Source organism: Pezoporus flaviventris, unplaced genomic scaffold (genome assembly GCF_033815535.1).
Source record: "Pezoporus flaviventris isolate CSIRO_AGI_PZ_B2104156 unplaced genomic scaffold, CSIRO_AGI_Pfla_v1 ptg000001l, whole genome shotgun sequence".
Classification (NCBI taxonomy): domain Eukaryota; kingdom Metazoa; phylum Chordata; class Aves; order Psittaciformes; family Psittacidae; genus Pezoporus; species Pezoporus flaviventris.
The window spans coordinates 52,736,062-52,756,091 of NW_026892549.1; the positions used below are offsets into that span (position 1 = coordinate 52,736,062).

Here is a 20,030-nt window from a genome sequence, read left to right on the forward strand (position 1 = left end):
TTGAATTGCAAAGAAAAGTACCACTGGTTCCAAAGCTTATCAACAGCAAAACCTCCCCTTGATACAAAAAAACAGTTGGGAAGCATTGTCCATTCCGTTACAAACAACTAATAGATAATGTGATATTTCATAGAATCATAGAATAGTTAGGGTTGGAAAGGACCTTAAGATCATCCAGTTCAAATTTTTTCCAGGCCTTTAACAGCAGTGTTGATTATAAAACTCAGGGAGCTCTGAGTAACAAAGTAGTGGCAAGCATAGAATTCAATCATAGAGGTCTCAAAAAGAAACAAAACCAAAAAAACAACCTATAAGAATTTAAAGCTAACCAATTTAAGCAGTTCAAGCGTGCTACAGAAATGGTATTTTAACATACAGCAGAATTCAAAGCCAACAAATACTTTATTCCCACAATAGCAAACACCAAGAATGAAAGGCATGGGTTTTCTGCCATGTTTTTTATATTACTTTTGTCTAGTAACAAAGGTACTGTGAAGGCTAAGTGCTAAACTAGTGCATTGCCTCAGTGAATGTTAAAGCCATAGTTTTACTATGCCTCGCACACAGTGATCTTTTAAGATAGGTATAAAACTAGACAATGCAAGGAATGGTGGAGGCTGCAAGGAACAGGAATTACAGAGGTGTTCTTCCCCTGGCTTATGATCCTTTCCAGTCTGACCTCGATCCAGTGAGTGTCTCACACCAAGACTTCCTGCTCCTTTAACTGTGAAACACTAATTTTGACCAATACAAACTGGACGGCCACTGAAGTGAAGATACTGTTATTTTAGAATTCAGATTCTCATTTTTCCATGACTCCCTTTTATATCAGGCTAATCTCAAGAAACTGGCATCGATAGCAATAACTTGGTGGTAAGTCACGCTGAAGTAGACTCAATTCTATCACAGCGTTCATTTCCAATATATTAATCCGTCACCTAGCTTAAGTCAGGCCTTGGCATTCATTTTTAATTGAGCATTAACTGACTGAAACGCCCAATCAGCTGCAAATTTAGGCTTCTTTAATCCACAAGATCAGGAACTTCAAACAGGTTATATTCAAGCCTATCTTCAAGCAGAAGGCAGAAGTAGCAGCATATTGCTACTAATCCTCAAAAGCATGCCTGAATACTACACTAACAAAGACTTCTTTAAAAGCAGTCACTCTACTTTCAGGGTTAGAAAACTAGACAGACCAACCAAGCAAAGAGGCTGGAACAAGTCCAGTTAGAAATGCCAAAGTTGAAAGGGTGAAAACCAAAAAGGCATAGCAAACTACCATTTCCAGACCATCTGAAGTAATCCACCGAAAAACTACTGCCTACGAAACCAAGTTTTTCTTCAATTTACAGATACTCAAGATACTCTAATACTATGCAAAGCAGCTGTTGTAATGTTTAAATGATGCATGCATAGAATCCTAGAATAGGGTTGGAAAGGACCTCAAGATCATAAAGTTCCAACCCCTCACACTAAACCATGTCACCCAAGGCTCTGTCCAACCTGGACTTGAGCACCGTCAGGGATGGAGCATTTTCAACTTCCTTGGGCAACCCATTCCAGTGCCTCACTCAAAAGCACACACACACACACTCCTTTCCCTGCTCATTTACCTCTGTGTTTTATTATCTGAAATGAGTTACCCTGTCATTCCTCCACTGTGAAATGCAAATTAACAACACTGACTGGGCCAAGGATTTAACCTGTTTAGATGAGTGAAACAGATCAGCGTTATATACAACACACCAGCCTCTAAGACACAAAATATAGAAAGCCATTTTCATTCTTCATAACGCTTACTTTTATTCCCATTTAAAATATACAACTTCAGAAAATCATGAATCATACATTCCAATGTTTTGCATTCTTAAGTGTCCTGATACCCAAGTATCCTAGTACTGGCCAGTATAATACAATAATCTGTCAGCACTGTTTAGAGAGATTCTTCTATGAAGAATCTATAGATTCTTCTTTCTATAAATAAATATTTATATCTGATATTGCAGCTCTTCCTTAAACACTTACAAGTCAATTTCAGTAGGCTTCCTTCTCCCAAACACTGCTTGTTGCTCCTATAGGAAAAAACAAATGCCACAGACCCCCAAAAGGGCAAAATAATTAAGTCAGCCAATTTAAAAACAGCATTCAAGATTCAAGAGTCAATTTAGTAGTGTCAGAAATAACCAATAAGGCTAATATTACCACCCAAAAGCAGTTTGAGAAAGGTCACTAACAATGCCACAAATCTTAATGACCTTTTAAATAGTAATTTAAAGGCTTTAGGAAAAAAAAATTATACAAATGATAGCACTAGCTCAGCAATACTATTGCAGATACTGTTTGTGTGGCAAGGAGGCATAGCCCTTGAAAAAGCCCCACTACTGAGAAATCTTTATGACAGGGATTCAGTAGATTTTTGAAGGGCACATTGACTCCATTTAAGCCTGACAGTTAAGTGCTGCCTACATGGTACACAATGCAGAGTACAACGCTGCTCCACTTTGAGGCGACTTAGTACTGCAGAACTTGGTGTTATTTATAGAACACCAAGAATACGAAAGGCATTTTTTTAGACTGCAATATCCCTGCTCTACAGAGCTTGAAGTCTTTGCTAATACAAAAAACACAGCAGGGAAAGAATGAGACTCGAGTTAACAGTGAGTGATGTATAACATGTATTAAATCAGTTAATGGATGGGTAGGAGAAAAGAACAGCAGGGGAAAAAAAAATAAAATCAGCAGATGAATTTTATGCTGCATTAAGTGTAGAAAAATAATTGCAGTTAAGTGTAATTTAACAGAAGTCATTATCACTTCTGCATCAGAACTGAAGAGATAAGTGTTTATTGCTGTATTAGAAAATGAAGGTATTAACAGTTTGGTATGATAACCTAACTTAAACAGAGAAAAATCCATACACGTATTTTAAAGTTGACAGTTTTTATTTACAGTTTTGTTGGCAAAAGGCAGTGGGAAATTTTAAAACATTTTAAAGAAAGGGCACCATATTGTATTGTATGATGTACGAGTTCACAATCTTCAATATCCAGCTGATCAAATAAAGCTAATCACCACTTGAAGCGTAATATGCATCAGCTTCATTAGAGTATGCTGCCTAAAGAACACTTCGGGCAGTTTCTGAATCATCACAATCACTAATAAAAATGCAGTTCCGGTGAAGAATGTTTTATACTGTACCTGGTATCAAATTGCCCACTTACGCTTTCATACTGGCAAAGAAGTTACACTTCCTACTTTTAGTTTAAAGTTATAATCTTGTTTTCTGCAACTTCAACTGTCAGGTAATTCACAACTACTCTGAATATTTTACTGTGAGCATAGTCAAGACTGGAGTAGATGACACTGAAGGAAAATATTCATGGTATATGATGTGCCCATCAGAATCAGCTGGGTAACCATAAACATCCTGTTTAAGAACTCTATTCAAAAAGGAGTAAAAAATAATATAGTCAGTTTTCATTTTGTCACATAGATTTAATTTATCACTTGAGCTTTTTATTCATTCTTCTAAGTCAAGAGTATTTAGTTCTTCTTCTAGTTCATCCAAGTCCTCTCCAGTGAAAAGATTTTCATCAACTGGAACTGCATCAATTACTCCATTTTCCAACTCCTCATCTCCATCATTATCTTCCTCCAAGTCATTTTGCTCACTGCTGTTTATATCACCACCAGAAGCTTCACTTAATTTATTATCTGCAAGTAAAAATAATTCTAACACATTTCAGTGTCACAAGTTTCTTAATCACTAATTAGCAATCCTACTAAACAGGCTTTAAAGTTTTGACACCGTAAAGAAGTCACTTTATTTGTATTTAAGTAGACTTATATCACTTAAATTGCATGTACCTGATTAATATGCAGGTTTAGATCACCAATTATTAGAACAGGTTAAAAACCCCAAACCTTGGATTGCCCAACTCCTCAAACTCCTACTTTTGTAGCTAGGTCACGTTTAATAAGCTGCTCCTACTGAATGTCTGCACTTAAAAGACTCAGTATCTTTAAGATCAGCATATGCATTCTGCAACCACACAAAGATCAAGACTTTGCTCTAAGAAATTACAAGCTAATGTAAGCTAGCTAGAAAATATGAAGAAAACCTTGGATTTTTGTTCATATAGCATATATGTAAAGTACTTAGCATTTTCTACAAGCTTTTTCTTTAATAACTGCATGTAGCACTGATAACAGTTTCACTTCCCTGTCCTTTATAAAGGACAAGATCAAGAATCAAGCAGATCAAGAATTGATTTCTGTCTTTCGGGAAGCTCTTATATTAATAATCTTGTATTAGTGATGCCTAAATAAATGAACTTACCATCTTTTTCTATTGAACTGTATGTGCTGAATCGCTCAGGACTAGCCACAGTAATACCAGTATCCTCTACAGCCTTTGGGACGTACAGGTTCAAATCTACATCATTTATACACACAGGGTCTTCCATCTGAAAAATAAACAAAAATGCTCTGTGTGATTTACTTCTCTACAGAAATTCTCATTCCTAAAGGATTTATACAAAAAAACTTTAATCTTCCTTTTGATACAAATTTGACAAAATCTACTCTGCAGTGGTGTTAAATTATGAACCAAGCTCACTAATTGCACTGTAAGAGCTCTCAAAAAGTTTTCAAACTTGAATGCAACTTCAAATATTACTCAAGTTAACACAGTTCTTTACCTCATCATCTTCTCCTGTCCCTTGAATATAATGGGTGTCATCTGCTTCTTCATCATCTGCATCAACCAGCTCTGGGCGGAATTCAAATACTTCACGTCCACAGATCTATTTATAAGGAAAGAAAAAAAAAAAAAAACCACACAACCAAAAAACCCCTCTTCATTTAGGACTTCACAGAATTTAGAATTTGTACTGCTATACACAAAAAAAAAAACAAAACAAAAAACAAACCACCCCCCCCCCCCCCCCCCCCCGAAAAAAAAGCCAATAAAAAAAAAGAGGGGTGTAGACGGTATGGGGGCAAGAAAAGGAAAAAGCAATTCCAGGCCAGCTATCTTATTACAAGAACTTACACTTTTCTTCTTATGCTAAGAATTGGACTGGAGAACATACCACTAATGCTTTGCCAGCTTTAAAATCTGCTTTCCTCCTCTCCATATCTTGCTCAGCCTTATCAAGTTTTTCTTGTCTTTTTCTTCTCTTCCATGCAATAAAACACTCTAGAGTAATTTTGGTAACATTTGGTCCTAAGGCAGCACGCTGTCAAGTAAAGAGACTAATTAATGCTAGAAATTATTTTCAAAGGCTATAACTATTAGAGATTTAATTACTCTTTTCTGGAAACTAATTAAAAACATGTCTTTTTAATTCCATCTTCACTCTCACCACTGTTAAACACACACCATCCGTTCAGTTTGACTCAACACACAGATTTCCTTTTAGTGAGATGAACAGACATGAAAATTAACATGAAAAGTGCAGGAAGAAAGAAGCCAATGATAATTGCTCAGGTTCTTCTCAGAGCAACACTGCCAGGCAATATTGACAGAAATAAGCAGAGCAGCACATAAAAACTTCAGGGCCCCGTTCTCTTGGTGTTGCTTCTTCGTTACAGAGTTATACAAAAACTATGGAGGCAATGAGCTGGGGATGACAAAGGCCCATAGAAGCAGTTGTAACAGATAAAGGATTATCAACACCTGCACTAAGTATGCAGCCACAGTTTAATCTATTTATTGGGTAGTAGTTTCTAAACAAAAACATGAGTCAGATACTACATATCCTTCACCCTAGCTCATGCAGCTATAGAAACATTTTATACTTTGAGATTATTAATTAGGAAGTTATTTACAACTGTATCTTCAAAGTAATGAAAATAAATACTACCAAAAGGTACCTGAATGACAACTTTACCTCTTTTTCTATTAGATCTTCTAAAGAAATTTCATCTTGCTTTTCCTCCTTCTTTTTATCTTTTTTTAATACAAAACCTGGAGGAAGAGCATGGCGATACATGCAGTTGTCTCCTCCACCTGGACATACCCAAAACCATCCATATTTGTTGTTTTCAATAGCATCAAGGAAATATTTGCAGACCTGTTTAAAACAAGAGTTGTTAGCAGCACATTCTTTTTTCATCCCTAGCAATTTACACTAAATGTATAGCTACTACATGTCAGAAGTACATTAACTCAAAGCCAGCTGTGCTCAAAATAGAAGAAACATGTGAAATGCATTGCTACTAAAAAAAGTAGACAAAAGAAGTGCAACTACTTATGTAAAACTCATGTAGCTGAAGAGCTTTCCCCCGTTATTATAATCCCAGTTTAGAAAGCCTGGATGACTCAGAAGACTGGCAAGTGCGTACTGTTTTAAAGTCAGCAGCAAATGTAGAAGCATGCTGACAGTCTCTCCCTTCCTGCTCATCAACACCACTGCAGTTTTAATAAAAATAAATATAATCTGCATCAGATGTTAAATCTCCCAGCTCATGATCCTGAGTTTAAGATGTCATTCTGGAACTTCTAACAAGCAATTCATAGGTCACACTTAGCCATACTGAAATTTAACTTTTGCAAATTTAAGCAGTATTGAAGATATTATCTGTTTGGTATTGAAAACAAGGTGCAATAATTCTGAAGAATGAAAAAGGGTTAAGATATTATACCATTTAGAACACAAACTGAAGAATACTCTTGAAGTCAGGGGTCAGGAACTACAACTGCCTCAATTAGTAAATTTCAGCTTACAGGAAAGAACTTTAAATTTAAACTTACATGCTTAAATGTCACTCAGTCCATAAATAAGCCAATACATATATATAGCAGTTGCTGAAATGCGATAACAGACCTAACTAATCACAATACTTGAATCTTCTAAGCAAGTGTAATGCATTAGATATATGACAAATTCCTTCAGCATTTCCATTTTGAAAGCACTTCATCTGCATACCATTTGTATTTAAGATGAGAAAACACCTTATGATGACTGAAAAAGTTTTGGGTTTTTTTTAAATAAATACATTATTATAAGTACTGTAGACTCAGAATATTGCTATGATAACCCACTCGATCTTAAAGATAATGATAAATGCATCTAATACTAGTCTGCAGTTACTTCTCTCTACTGCAGCTCAGTTAGAGAAAAAAAAAAAAAGAGACATACTATTTGAGTTTTGGGTTTTTTCTTTTCTGCCTCACCATGCTTCTTGTTCACCACTTCTTCCAGCTTCTTCTCATCCCAGTTATCCATTGTATCTAGAAAAAGACAACGGAAAATACCAACAGAAACAAAAATTTCAAATACTAAACACTGCTATCGTTTTATGCCCTAGTAACAGTTTTAATATGCAATTTTTACATTTTAGTTAGTCTACAGAATGGAAAATAAATTCAGGCTTTTATAATGAAGTTTTCAAACTCCCCTGTGCTGCTCACAATACTGTTTCCTCAAAAGCCTCAGAAATTCATATTTTGACAGGCATAAACTGTGTTTCACTGAAAGACTAAAAAATGGCATCATCCCACCTGTACATTAGCAAGCATAGACAAGGGAGAAGAAAAAGGTTATGACTGAGTAGAAGATTGAAGGCTATTGACCAAAAAAACAGGTAATAGAACTTGAAGATTGAACAAGGTAATATTAAATTTTATGTATTAGAAGTTAAAAGTAGGCTCCATCAGAAGAAGCAAGATCACTGATGGCAACAGTAGTAGTGAATCTGTGGAAGCCCATCACATTCATTTAGGATGACACAGGCTAAAATTCAAATGAAGACTGAAACATCACGAATTGAGGAAAACCAAAAGAAATTATCTTGACTATAAAATCTCTAACCCCTGCTAAGTAAAATCCAGAGCACATAGCAAACAAATGATTTTGGGAAAGAAGACAAGTCAGACAAAATAACTCCAAAGAGTATCCCGAATTCTGCAAATGTGCACATTTGGGCAAACACTAGAAATAATTCTGGAAAGCAACTCTGGTTACTCTTTACACTTCCTCCTTTTGCACTTTCATTCTATAGAACTCGGAAGAAACTAGCAACTACCAGAAAGACCAAACACTATTCAACTTGCTACCTCTATGATGTAAAGTGCTATACAGCAGAATTGAAAAAATACTATCCAGTGTAACTAGGTCAAAATTTTTTCTGTATAAGTTAAGAAGCATGTTCACAAGTATCCTTTAAATGAGCTTCACTATTGTTCATAATTTTGAACATAGTGGTGTGGGTTGCTTTGGTCACTGAGCAGGCTCTTTAGGATCACAACCACAACACAAGACTCTTAAAAGTCCAGTTTCAGAATCAGAATAGTTTACTAGTAATCCTGTATAAGTTGTATACCTTTTTCAAGATCCTCATCTCTTGCATCAATGTAGACACTTCGCTTTTCACCCTTCCGTTCCAGAGACAAATCATGAGAAAACTTGCACTTGTCTCCTTTAGTGCACTGTCCTTGCTTGAAGAAAGCACAAACTACAGATTTGGGGTCAGCACCTGAGGGAAGAATGTTGGTTTTTTTTAAATATATTTTAATATTATTTTTAAGCAAAAGCTGTATATTAAAAGTTCTGAGAAGACACTCTTTAGGATCTGTTTTTAAAAACTGAAGTTGTTTTAATATGAAATTCATCACAAGTAAATACTTCATGCCCTGAAAATGTCTTATTTAGTTTGTATAGCATTATACTTGCATTAAGTATCAAAGCTGGCACTGCACAATTTAAAGAAATATGAACAGCAGTTTGCCTGAGCAAAGTATTTATTCATATAATGTAATACATACAAGATTCCACTCTGGGCAACTTCCTTCCTACACAGTAAAGTAATTCCCTTCTAATACAAAGTAAAGCATCTCCCAATTTCAGGCTTTCCTTAGCAGATCAACACCACAGTAGAACAAATTCTAATAATCTAAGCTGCACTCATTTACTTTCTTTAAAAACAGAAAAAAATGGTTGCCCATACAGTATGAACTATTCAATCAACCTAATCACAGTTTAAGTAACTATCATCCCACTAAAGGAATTATTTGACCCTTAGGAGGCAAGAGAAGAAATGAGAGCAGATAGAAATGTATTTATGAGACAGAAATCATTACTGCTACCACCAATAATAATCATGGTAAGAGTAACAACAAGGGAAGAAAATACAACACCTCACCACCCGCTGACCGATAACTTGCCCCACCCAGCCCGACCAAGCACTGACCAATATGTAGTCCAACCCCGCAAAGCACTAGCCCTTCCAGGTAACTCCCAGTTACATCCTGGGCATGACGTGCTGTGGTATGGAATACTTCTTTGGTCAGTTTGGGTCAGGTGTCCTGTCTCTCCTTCCAACTGGCTTCCCCTGCTCCCTGGCAGAACATGAGGCTCAGAAAGTCCTTGGTCAGACTAAACACTTGAGCAGTAACTAAAAACTGCTGGTGTTATCTGCTCTGTTCCCAGGCCGAAAGTCAAAACCACAGCGCTGCACAGCTACTAAGAAGGAGAAAAATGACTGCTACTGCTAAACCCAGGACAGTATCCACCCCTTATTCCATACCATTCACGTCATGCTCAGATCCCACATTTTCAATATACCATCACTCTTATCTCAGTGCGCTCTTATCTTAGGGCATGGATCAATCCCTATAAACCTGTTGAGTCCATCCGGTCCTTGATGTCGGGCTCCATCTCTTGTAACAGTCTTTCAGAGCAGGAGAGGCTGTGTGCAGTGTTCACACTCGTGAATCACCTGGACAATAGGCTCCATTGCTAAGTCCACCCCTCAATCATGAGTCCATCTCTAGGTTGCATCTCTGCCCTCATGGCCTGAAGTGCCATGGGCCCACCAGGCCCAAAATTATTCACCCTCCCCTTCAGCAGTTTCTGCTGCTTGTCACTGGGGACTCCATACCACTGCCTTCCATCTCTGATGCTTCCAAAGCACTGGAGGGGCCCAGTGGACTAGATACTCACCCATACTGTCCCACACCCCCTGCCACTCATGACTGTCCAGCCTTGGGGAAAATCTCTTGGTCCTCCCATATCGTCATCTAATTCCATTCAAGACCCAAACCCCACTCTGCTTAAATTTCAAGATCAGACAAAATGGTCATGGGTAGAACACGCGCTGTGTGTGTGCGCCAACATGCTGATCCCCATCACAATTAGCAGGCAGGTCCCAAGGGTACCCAAAGGCCATTCAAAACCTTCAGAACTCTCAAATGATGCTGCTGTACTTGTCACTGGGGCTGGTGTAGCTGCTGTGCTTGCCAGCTCTCCCACCACCAGCTTCTCTTTTTCCTAGTCCTGATCTTCCTCCTCTGCCTTGCTGGGAAATGCTGCATGGTCTCCTGCATCCTCCTGGGGCTTGACAGGGGGCTTCCGGGGGATGCTCTCAGCCATTGCGGGGCTGGGCTCAGCCATGGGGCTCAGCTCCTCCACCACCTCCTCTCGCTGCTCAGCAGCTGCCCCCTTCCACTCCTCAACGGCCCCAACCTCCTCCACCGGCAGCCGCTCCCTGCCAGCCTCCAGCCCTGCTCCCACTGCCGCTTGGTCCCCGGGGCCACTCTCCCAGGCCACTTCGGCTGCTGACAGCTCCTGGGGCCGCCCCCCCCTCGGCTCCCTGCAGCCGCACGAAGAAAGAGCCGAGGTCAAGGGCCAGGACGGTGAAGAGCAGCAGGGCAGCCAGGTACAAGTCCATGGCCACATCCGTCCCACCCTGCTGCCAGAGCCCCCCCCCCATATTACAAGTCATTACCATAAAGTTCAATAAGTCAAGAACCTTAGCCCAAGCCCCACACTTGATTAACACAGCAAAAACCGACTCCAAGTAAGGTACAACATTCTGAAACTGTGAGATCAAGAGAAACAACTTTGAAAACCAATAAATCAGCATTGCGATGAGTGACTATTAATCCAGTCAGATCCGTCATTACCTCAACCCTTCATGCCCCACGTTGAGCGCGAAAAAGAACTGTCATGGTTTAAACCCAGTCAGCCATAAATCACGCAGTTGCTCTCTTACACCCCCCCACCCCCCCCTTTTTGCCCTCCCCCTGCTCCCAGAGGGATGGGGAGGAGAATCAAATGAATGCAACTCCCACAGGTTGAGATAAGACAAATCACTACCGCTACCATCAATAATAATAATAAGAGAAATAACAAGGGAAGAAAATACAACACCTCACCACCCGTTGATCGATAACTCACCCCACCCAGCACGACCGAGCACTGACTGATACCTAGTCCAACCTCGCAGAGCACTAGCCCTTCCAGGTAACTCCCAGTTACATCCTGGCCATGACATGCTGTGGTATGGAATACCTCTTTGGCTAGTTTGGGTCAGGTGTCCTGTCTCTGCTTCCTCTCCGCTTCCCCTGCTCCCTGGCAGAGCATGAAGCTCAGAAAGTCCTTGGTCAGACTAAACATTTGAGGAGTAACTAAAGACATTGGTGTTATCTGCTCTGTTCCCAGGCTGAAAGTCAAAGCCACAGCGCTGCACAGCTACTAAGAAGGAGAAAAATGACTGCTACTGCTAAAGCCAGGACAGTGGATCCATAAGAAAGCTTGTTGGCAATCTCAATAGAAAGTCAAAGCTTTAATTAAAACAGTACTAGTCCTCTGAAATAACTGTAAACCAAGAGCTACTTTATTTGGAGAAGACTGACCACTGCAGCTCATATAATGAAAACTGGCCTTTGCTGCTGCTATGTGCCACAATGAGCAAATACCAGGTTTGCCTTAAAGACATACATGGAAGTCACACCTGTCTAGTAAAAAAGTATTGTGCACAATTAGTTCCAGGAGATTAATAAAGCAGAGAGTTGATAACATTTCATTAATTCCTAAAAAGTATGACTTTTTTCCTCCCACGTGGCAGTCAACTGCAGAGTTTCTCAGCGTTATCAAACACTTTTCATCACAAAACAAGTTTGTTCAATAACCAAGTTCAAGACCAAACTTCTGAAATCAAGTCCTACTGTTAATGAGGTAGGACAGAAGTAATTGGAAAACTTACTGTTCTGATTTGAACATGATTTTTATATGAAGACAATTATATTAAATTCCTTGTAATATCTAGATGTTCACATTTCCCTGCAGACAGCCTGCTTTAAACAAATACCATTACACACAAAACCCCATGCCACTCATCCAGAAGCATCCAATTAATAAACCTGAAATCAAAGTAACTACAGCTGTCCTGTCAATATCAATGTACCTTTTGATATTTAATGATCTCAAAACCAAAAAACACAAAAAACCCCTACAACAACAAAAAACCCACACACAAAAAAGAAACAAACCAAACAAAAACCCAACAAGTACTGGGTACACGACAGAGAAAGAAACAGCCATATCTACTTCATTAAAAAAATGAACTGACATTTTTAAAGGATTCTTTTACCTGAAGTACATACATGAGTAAGAGAACATAGTTGAAGAGAACTTAGTTACCCATACCTTTGCTAATTTTCTGTGCAGCAACCACAGGCTTAAAGAGTTCATTTAATTCTTGTAATTCTTTTTTCTTGTCTTCTTTTTTTAGTTTCTTCTCACTTTCTGACTGAGCAGCCTATAATGAACCCAAATTTGAAGTTATTAATATGAAATTAGAATGCCATTACTCACTTCACCTGAACTGTACATTAAAAAAGCAAATCATTCTGGTTTATAACGAAGGAGGGAAAAACCTGTGATTTCTAAGTTTCTCAGAACTCATACCCTTGCACAAACGGCTAGTGCCATCTAGTGGTACTGACCTTTCAAACAGAAGATACTGCAAATGTAATTTGTCCGACATGTGAAATACTGGCAGGTGCCATTATATCACTCAAGTTACCTTTATTGCACCTTTACAGACTAGGAAATCAAGGGAAAGATACTGAGAGTAGGAGAGGAAAATGAGTTACTCTGTTGTGATACATTAACAATGCAACTATTCAAAGCGGTAACTTCCAGATCTGTGCAAAAAACCTATCTGTAGTGCCTTTACATGCTGCTCTTTGCTCTTTTTCTTCATGTATACCAGTATAATTCCAGGAAACTTCTGTAGAAGTTGGAAACTGCTTTTAGAACACTATTTGTCTGAATGGGTATAAATTCAACATATCAATGCTTCAGTGAAAACCAGTGGTTTGTAAGACAAGAATATTTATTTTACAGGTACTACGAGCCAAGGACTAAAAAACAAGTTCACCTAGGAAAGGAAAAATTTGTGTCAAAGAAAAAAAAAAACCCTGATTCTGCCTTACCCTTTCTGGATAAGCCAGAAAAGGCCTGTATCTATACCAGAGCCACAAAGAGGGATGAAGGCAGATGAAAGAGGACATGGGACAAATGTAATTAGATTTTAGGGAACTATAAGCTGGTCAGTTTTACCTTGGTGCCTGGCAAGATCAAGCTGCAGATCCTCTTGGAAAGTACACTAAGGCACATGGACAATAAGGGGCTGATAGGCAACAGCCAATATGGCTTCACTAAGGACAAATCGTGCCTGACATTTGGTGGCCTTCTGCGATGGGCCACTGAATTGGCGGATGAGGAAAGAGCAACTGAAATCATCTACCTGGACTTGGGCAAAGCACTTGACACTGGTTCCTCACAATACCCTTGTCTCTAAATGGAAGAGTCATAGATTTAACAGATTGACCATTCAGTGGATATGAAATTGGCTAGATGGTCGCACTGAGCTGTCAATGGGTCAATGTCGAAGTGGAGACTGGTGACAGTGACCCTTGGGAGTCACTGCTGCGACTGATCCTGTTCAGCACTGTTGCCAGTGACATGGACAGTGGGACTGAGCGCACCCTCCGCAAGTTTGCTGATGATGCCAAGCTGTGTGGCAAAATCAACATGCTGGAAGGAAGGGATGCCATCCAGAGGGACCTAGACACACTTGAGAGGTGGACCAACCTCATGAAGTTCAACAAGGTCAACTGCAAAGTCCTGTACCAAGATCAGGGCAATCCAAAGCACACATACAGGCTAGGCAGAGACTGCAATGAGAGCAGCACTGAGAAGGACTTATGGGGTTGGTTGACAAGAAGCTCACCATGAGCTGTTAAGTGTGCACCTGCAGCCCAGAAAGCCAACTGTGTGCTGGGCTGCATCAAAAGGAGCGTGACCAGCACATTAAAGGACGTGATTCTACCCGATTCTCCCTGCTATGGAGAAAGGCTGAGAGAGCTGGGCTTGTTCATCCTGGAGAAGAAAAGGCTTCAGGAAGACCTTAGAGCAGCTTCCAGTGCCTCAAGAAATCTGGAGAGGGACTTTTCACAAGGGCCTGTAGGGACAGAACAAGGGGAAACAGCTTTGAACTGACAGGGGGGAGACTGAGATGAGATAGGAAGAAGAAATTCTTTATTGTGAGGGTGGTGAGGCCCTGGCACAGGCTGCCCAGAGGCACTGTGGCTGCCCCATCCTTGGCAGTGTTCAAGGCCAGGCTGGATGGGCCTTAGAGCAACCTGGTCTAGTGGGAGGTGCCCCATACTGAAAGGTCCTATTTTATGTAACATGCAGACCCATGTATGTCAACTACAAAAAAAGAGTACTTTAAGAATTGCTTTTGTTTCACCCTAGGGTTCAAAAAGCATGAGGATGACTTTTAAAAACCCTAAACAAATGAGAAGAGGGAAAAAAAAACCTCACAAAAACCCCGAAACAAAACAAGGAAAAAAAAAAAACAAAAAAACCCCAAACACAAAACCACCCAAGACACAAACAAAACAAGCAAAAAGCAAAAAAACACAACAAAAAAAAAACCAACCCACAGTCAAAACCCAACAAAACCTTAACAGCAATTCCATTTGTATCTTGAAACTCAAGAAAAATTGCTTTAAATTTTCTTTTTTTCTAAGGGACAACCCTAACAGAGAACTATTTTATAAGGTAAGAAAGTATGATCCAGTCTAAAAATTAGATTCCAACTTCCATCAGTCAATAGCTATGAACATTTGAAAGCAAAATTACTGGGGTAGTTTATATAGTGGTATTCCTATACATGCTACAGATTCAGGGATTTCATACAAAAATTTCAGAAAGAACATCTGAGCAACACCAGTGTTTCCAAAGGGACATCAAAGCAGTCCTCCTCTCCACAACAAGAAATTATTAGATCTAATGACCCAAATATCAACTTTAAACCTGCACTTGACATGTTATTTCACCTTTATGTTATGTACAGAATTTACCATAAATTATTATATCATTAATTTAGCCAATGCAAATATTCCACAAGCTGGCTCATAAAGCAGGAAGCTCTGTAAATACTTAGCAACTAGCTCCCCCTAGCACTGTAGGAGTAAGAGACCTGGCTTGCTTCTCTAATAATATTGTTTCCATGAAACCCATGCTTTCTCATTAAGTATCTAAGTGTATCTCAGCCACATCACATTTTAATTCATCATACAGAAGAGCAGTGTAAAGACGGTGGCTGAGAATTTCATTTTTTTTGAAAATTTCACCAAATAGATGCAGACTTGTTTCCACTTTAATAAATAATATACTTCCATAAGCAGAACAAGCACATACAGGCTTATACTTTTTCTAATCTTCCCCCAATTCGAGTTTTATTATTACTAACAGCTACTCATATTTTTAACTGTTGACCATTTCTTAGATTAGGTGGGAGTTACAGAAAAAAAAAAAAGGGGGAACGAACTTACAACTGTACATTGCTGACATCCAGTTTCTAGAGTTTCATTTGAGATACACCTTAATTAAGTTACTATCAAAATACAAAGTAAACAATAAACCCACCCTTGCTGTGGGTTGTTTTTTTAAAAACCAAACAAACCAAACTCCTGTGCTCTGTACCACCTTTACACAGGCACATCCTTCCCATCTAGACAAGTTTTGCAAGAGGACTATTAGTGAAATCTGTGCCAGTCACAACACATTAGACAAGTTACATCTCAACTGTTCTCTACTTCAAGATTAGACGACAATCTAGATGTCTAGTGAAAGACTATTTGACTCTGCAGTGGGAAAACATTACAGAATAAATGCTTACCTGACGTGGATTTTGCTGACCAAATTTAACCTGGTGTGTCACAGCCTTGATGAATTTCTGTTGTTTTGCACCTTTTTTATTCTTTAGGCCAAATGTTCTGTCCTAAATCAAGAGACACAGCCTGAAACTTTGTTACAAAAGGAAAAAAATTGACACTCCTCTCAAGTTTTCAGTTAAACAGACTCTAACACTGCAAACAATCCAAGCAGCAGTATGGACAATATTCAGACCTCTCACACCATTTTTAAATCTTTTCAAAAGAACCTACTAAATGCTGCCAATCAAGTAACAACTGAGGGAAGTATGAAGACTGAGTAGCAGTAAAGATGCCTTATATTTTCCTATGTACCTGAAATAGCTTATTACTTCTATCTTCAAGTATTAATATATAAATGTTACATATTTGTTATGCAGGTGAGTATTGCCACATGTAACATATTACACTTTTTACTTTCAATTATTTCATACTTTTCATTTTCTAATTAACTTGAAGATAAGGCCTTCCCCTATGTCAAGTCCAGACAGATGCTTGTACTCCTAAACTCCACTGCAAGAACTTTCCGTTTGCTACCTGAAACAATTTTTCCTTTGCATCTCCATTTTTACCGTCAGAGAAGTTTTTACAAGACCTATCTGTACTTAAGAAAAAAAAACCAGCCCACTAACACATGAGTATTTGAATCAGAAATTAATTATTGCCTGCAACTGAAATGCCTACATTATATACCTATCGAGGCTATTGACTTGATACCGACTCTTTTCCTTCAAGGAAAAAGTAATAGATGTTCACCCAGTTATAAGACCTCTGTTCAAACATACTCTTGGAAGCCCTAACAATCCAAAAATATATTATAAAAGAACGATAGAATAAACAGTTCCAACTTTCCAGAGTCACTCTGTTTTTAGATATATCCCCTATTAACAGCAGTTAGTCCTCAGTTACTTTATGCTGATTTGAAAAGTCAGTAATTTGTAAAATAACTATCTGGGAAAGAAAATACATTACTCGCACACTTCATTTCTGTGCAAATGAAACGGACTACATAATCACTGTGTATTTTAATTACATAATATTTGTTACTAATCAATGCAGATCTTTCTCCTTTCAGCTGCATGTTTTTGTATGTAGCTGAATTCAGCAAGAACATCAGAAAATCTAAAGCCAATAGAGGGCAAGAACAGCCACGCTAATATTCTCAAATAACATAGAAACAATAATCCACAGTGCTAGATTTAAAAGAACACTTGCAGTAGACGGATATTCTGCCCAAACAGCAGAACAGCTACTATCTTTCATGCCAGCAGATGCCCAGGCAGGAAACCCAAACCCGAATCCAAGAAGAGCAGCGACGGTCGGTGATGTGACAGATGCGGGCGGCACTGGGGCCACCAAGGGAACCTGTGTCCCCCACAGACGCTTCGGGGCTGGACTCGGGCACCAGCGGCGAGTTTTCAGGGAGGGCGGCATCCGCCGGCAACACCACCCGCGCCACCGCTACAGGGAACGGCGGAGGACTGAGGGGAAAAGCTGCCCGCGCCCGAAGGGGAACAGCAAGAAGCGGCAGGCTCCGGCAGTCATTGAGAGGGACGCGGCAGGAGAGCGCCCCGGCCGGTGCGGGCCGACGCGGCGCTGTTCGCTTTACCTCGATTATCTTCTCCTTCTTCTTCTGGTCCGCCTTCTTGCTGCCCCCCGCCGGTTGCTGCTGCTTCTTGGGGGGCATAGCGGAACGGCTGGCAGGACAACGCTAGCTCTCGCTCGGCGGCTCTAAGGGTCGCGGGGCAAAAAACCCACCGCCAGGATAGCGCGGCCTACCTCACTCGTAGTGCCGGCGGGCGCGAGGCACGCTGGGAAGGCGGCGCGGGAGGGACCAATTAACCTCCCGGCAGGCAGCGCGCTACTAGGTGATGGCCGGGTGCTCTGTCCAACGTCACGGAGGGGCGGGGCACCCTAGCTCGTGCCGGGCCGGTGCCGAGCGCCGGTGACAGAGGGCTGGGCGAGGGGGCGTGGTCAGTGGAGCCTGCTGGCACCGGGAAACTCTGGGGCCGGGGGGCGCTTGTCAGCGATCATGGGCGCGGACTACCCCTTGCCTTCCGTGGGGGTCGTGCCGCGCTGTGAGGAGAAATGGTTGTGTGAGGGGGATGGCGGTCCCCGAGGGACCTCCCCGGTTGAATCTCAGCCCAGCTCTGGGAAAGGCGCCTTGTAGTGGTCAGTGAGTGGTTACCCAGCGGGAGCGGTGGCCTGTGCCCCGGTAGGCGGTGTCTGGGTGGAGGTGCCTGCACCTCCGACATGCTCAGCGCTTGCACCTCCGCCGTGCTCAGCGGCAGGCCTCCCAGCGGGTGGCTGCTGAACGAGCTGGCATGATGAGCCCAAGCCCTGCTGAGCACAGCAGCTGTCCTGAAAGTAACAAGTTCAGATAGTGCCTAACGGGTTCAGGGTGGCTGTTGGCCATGCATTGGTAGGGATGAGGGTCAGCCTTGTGGGATCAGACACCCTTAGCAGTGCTGCTGCACTTGCAAGGCACTGAAGGGGAAGGCCCGCTATAAAAGCGGTGGTGAAAGGTGGTGAAAAGCCCGCCAGCAGATTTGCAGGCAGCTGGAGGAACACAATAAGCACCCACACAACCCTGTTTGTCTTCAGAGAGTGCCTGAAAGGTGCTGAATCTACTGGTACACATGGGTTTCATGTTTTAGGGAGGGAGTGGGGACGTGTAAGGTGATAGTGCATCATTTGTATGTAGCTGTACTGCATACACGCATGCTATTTCTTTGCCAGAGGGAAAGCAACTGCTGTATGAGTATGCAGCACACCGATGCTTATCAATAGCAATGATTTCCTTAGGATCAGACTCTTAAAATCATAGAATACAAAGCTGGAAGGGACCTCAAGAATCATCTGGTCCAACCTTTCTAGGCAAAGCATGACCTAGACTAGATGCCCCAGCACCCTGTCCAGATGAATCTTTAGTAGAGTCCAACACTGGGGAGTACACCACTTCCCTGGGGAGATTATGCCAATGGCTGATTGTTCTCATTGTGAACAATTTTCCTCTTGTGTCCTGTTAGAATCCCCCAGGAGTAACATCATCCTAGAGAGCCTACAGACTAGACAATCAAATGTGAGGAAAAAAAAACAGATTCTCACAGGCTACTTCAACAATCAATAAATACAACTTAGGTCAGTTGCTTGCATGGTGCTCTTTTTTTCCCCTCTGAGTTCCACTTGACAGATACGTCTTTCTGTAAAGACTGTGATACCTGGGAATAAAGGGTTAACATTGTGCCTGCTTGCTTAAGCAGTCATTGTGCTTGGTGAAGCAGAACTGTAGGAGTCAAAGTTCCTAGAATGGTGAAGCAGAATTGTAGGACTTACAGCTGCTAGGCAAAATTGTAGTAGATAAGATTCATAACTTGTGTGAGGAACATTTAAGACATTCTTGTTTAAGCAAGAAAAGGAACAAAAGATAACCAGAGTAACAAAATTTGCAAACTTGACAAGTTTCTGCTTTAAGATACATAAAACCGGCTTGTACTGAACCTGAGGTTTGGATAGGACCGAAACCCTATTGAGTCTGCATGAAAGCAAGAGGTTACTCACGGTGATGAAGAGGAACTACAGGCCTTCATCCTCACGACCCCCTAACGACCACGACCAGGAGGCACTGTGCAAGCGCATCAATGGGACAAATGCCAGAAAACTAATTATAATACTAGACGGGAATAGGTTTTGCATATGTATTAAGCATGAAGTAATCTCATGTTTATGTAATCATTTTATGTAATATAAACAAACTGAGTGGCAAAAAAAAGGTGCACATACCTGTGGAGGAACAATCCCCCATGCGCCTCAGTGCTGAATAAAAGCATACCTACTTTACAACTTTAACGAGTTGTGGAGTCTATCCACTTATAAACTGATTCCAAAAAGAGAGTTACAATGCTGAACTCTGATCCTATATTGGGTGCATTGACACACTAGCTAGGATTATGGGGAGAGAATTTGGTACTGCAAAGAGCTTGAATGTTTGAATATTAGCTTCCCACTGCCC

The 20,030-nt window shown here is 40.7% G+C and overlaps 1 protein-coding gene across 1 annotated transcript; it reads right to left on the bottom strand.

Moving 5' to 3' along the window:
* Positions 1-2,923: 2,923 nt before the first annotated feature.
* Positions 2,924-17,775, bottom strand: ZC3H15 (zinc finger CCCH-type containing 15). Its single transcript, XM_061457949.1, has 10 exons — positions 17,628-17,775; positions 15,985-16,086; positions 12,435-12,546; positions 8,329-8,481; positions 7,146-7,237; positions 5,895-6,077; positions 5,094-5,240; positions 4,701-4,805; positions 4,340-4,466; positions 2,924-3,714 (listed from the first exon to the last, which is right to left on the bottom strand). Exons 1-10 carry the CDS (start codon positions 17,703-17,705, stop codon positions 3,521-3,523), a joined length of 1,293 nt encoding a protein of 430 aa, XP_061313933.1. The 5' UTR covers positions 17,706-17,775; the 3' UTR covers positions 2,924-3,520.
* Between the last annotated feature and the right edge of the window lie 2,255 nt (positions 17,776-20,030).

Coding starts and splice junctions, on each gene's coding strand:
- ZC3H15 (XM_061457949.1), bottom strand. CDS start 17,705: ATGCCCCCCAAGAAGCAGCAGCAACCGGCGGGGGGCAGCAAGAAGGCG. Junction 16,087..17,627: donor AGAAGGAGAAGATAATCGAG/GTAAAGCGAACA, acceptor CTCTTGATTTAG/GACAGAACATTTGGCCTAAA. Junction 5,241..5,894: donor AAGATCTAATAGAAAAAGAG/GTAAAGTTGTCA, acceptor TTTACTTGACAG/CGTGCTGCCTTAGGACCAAA.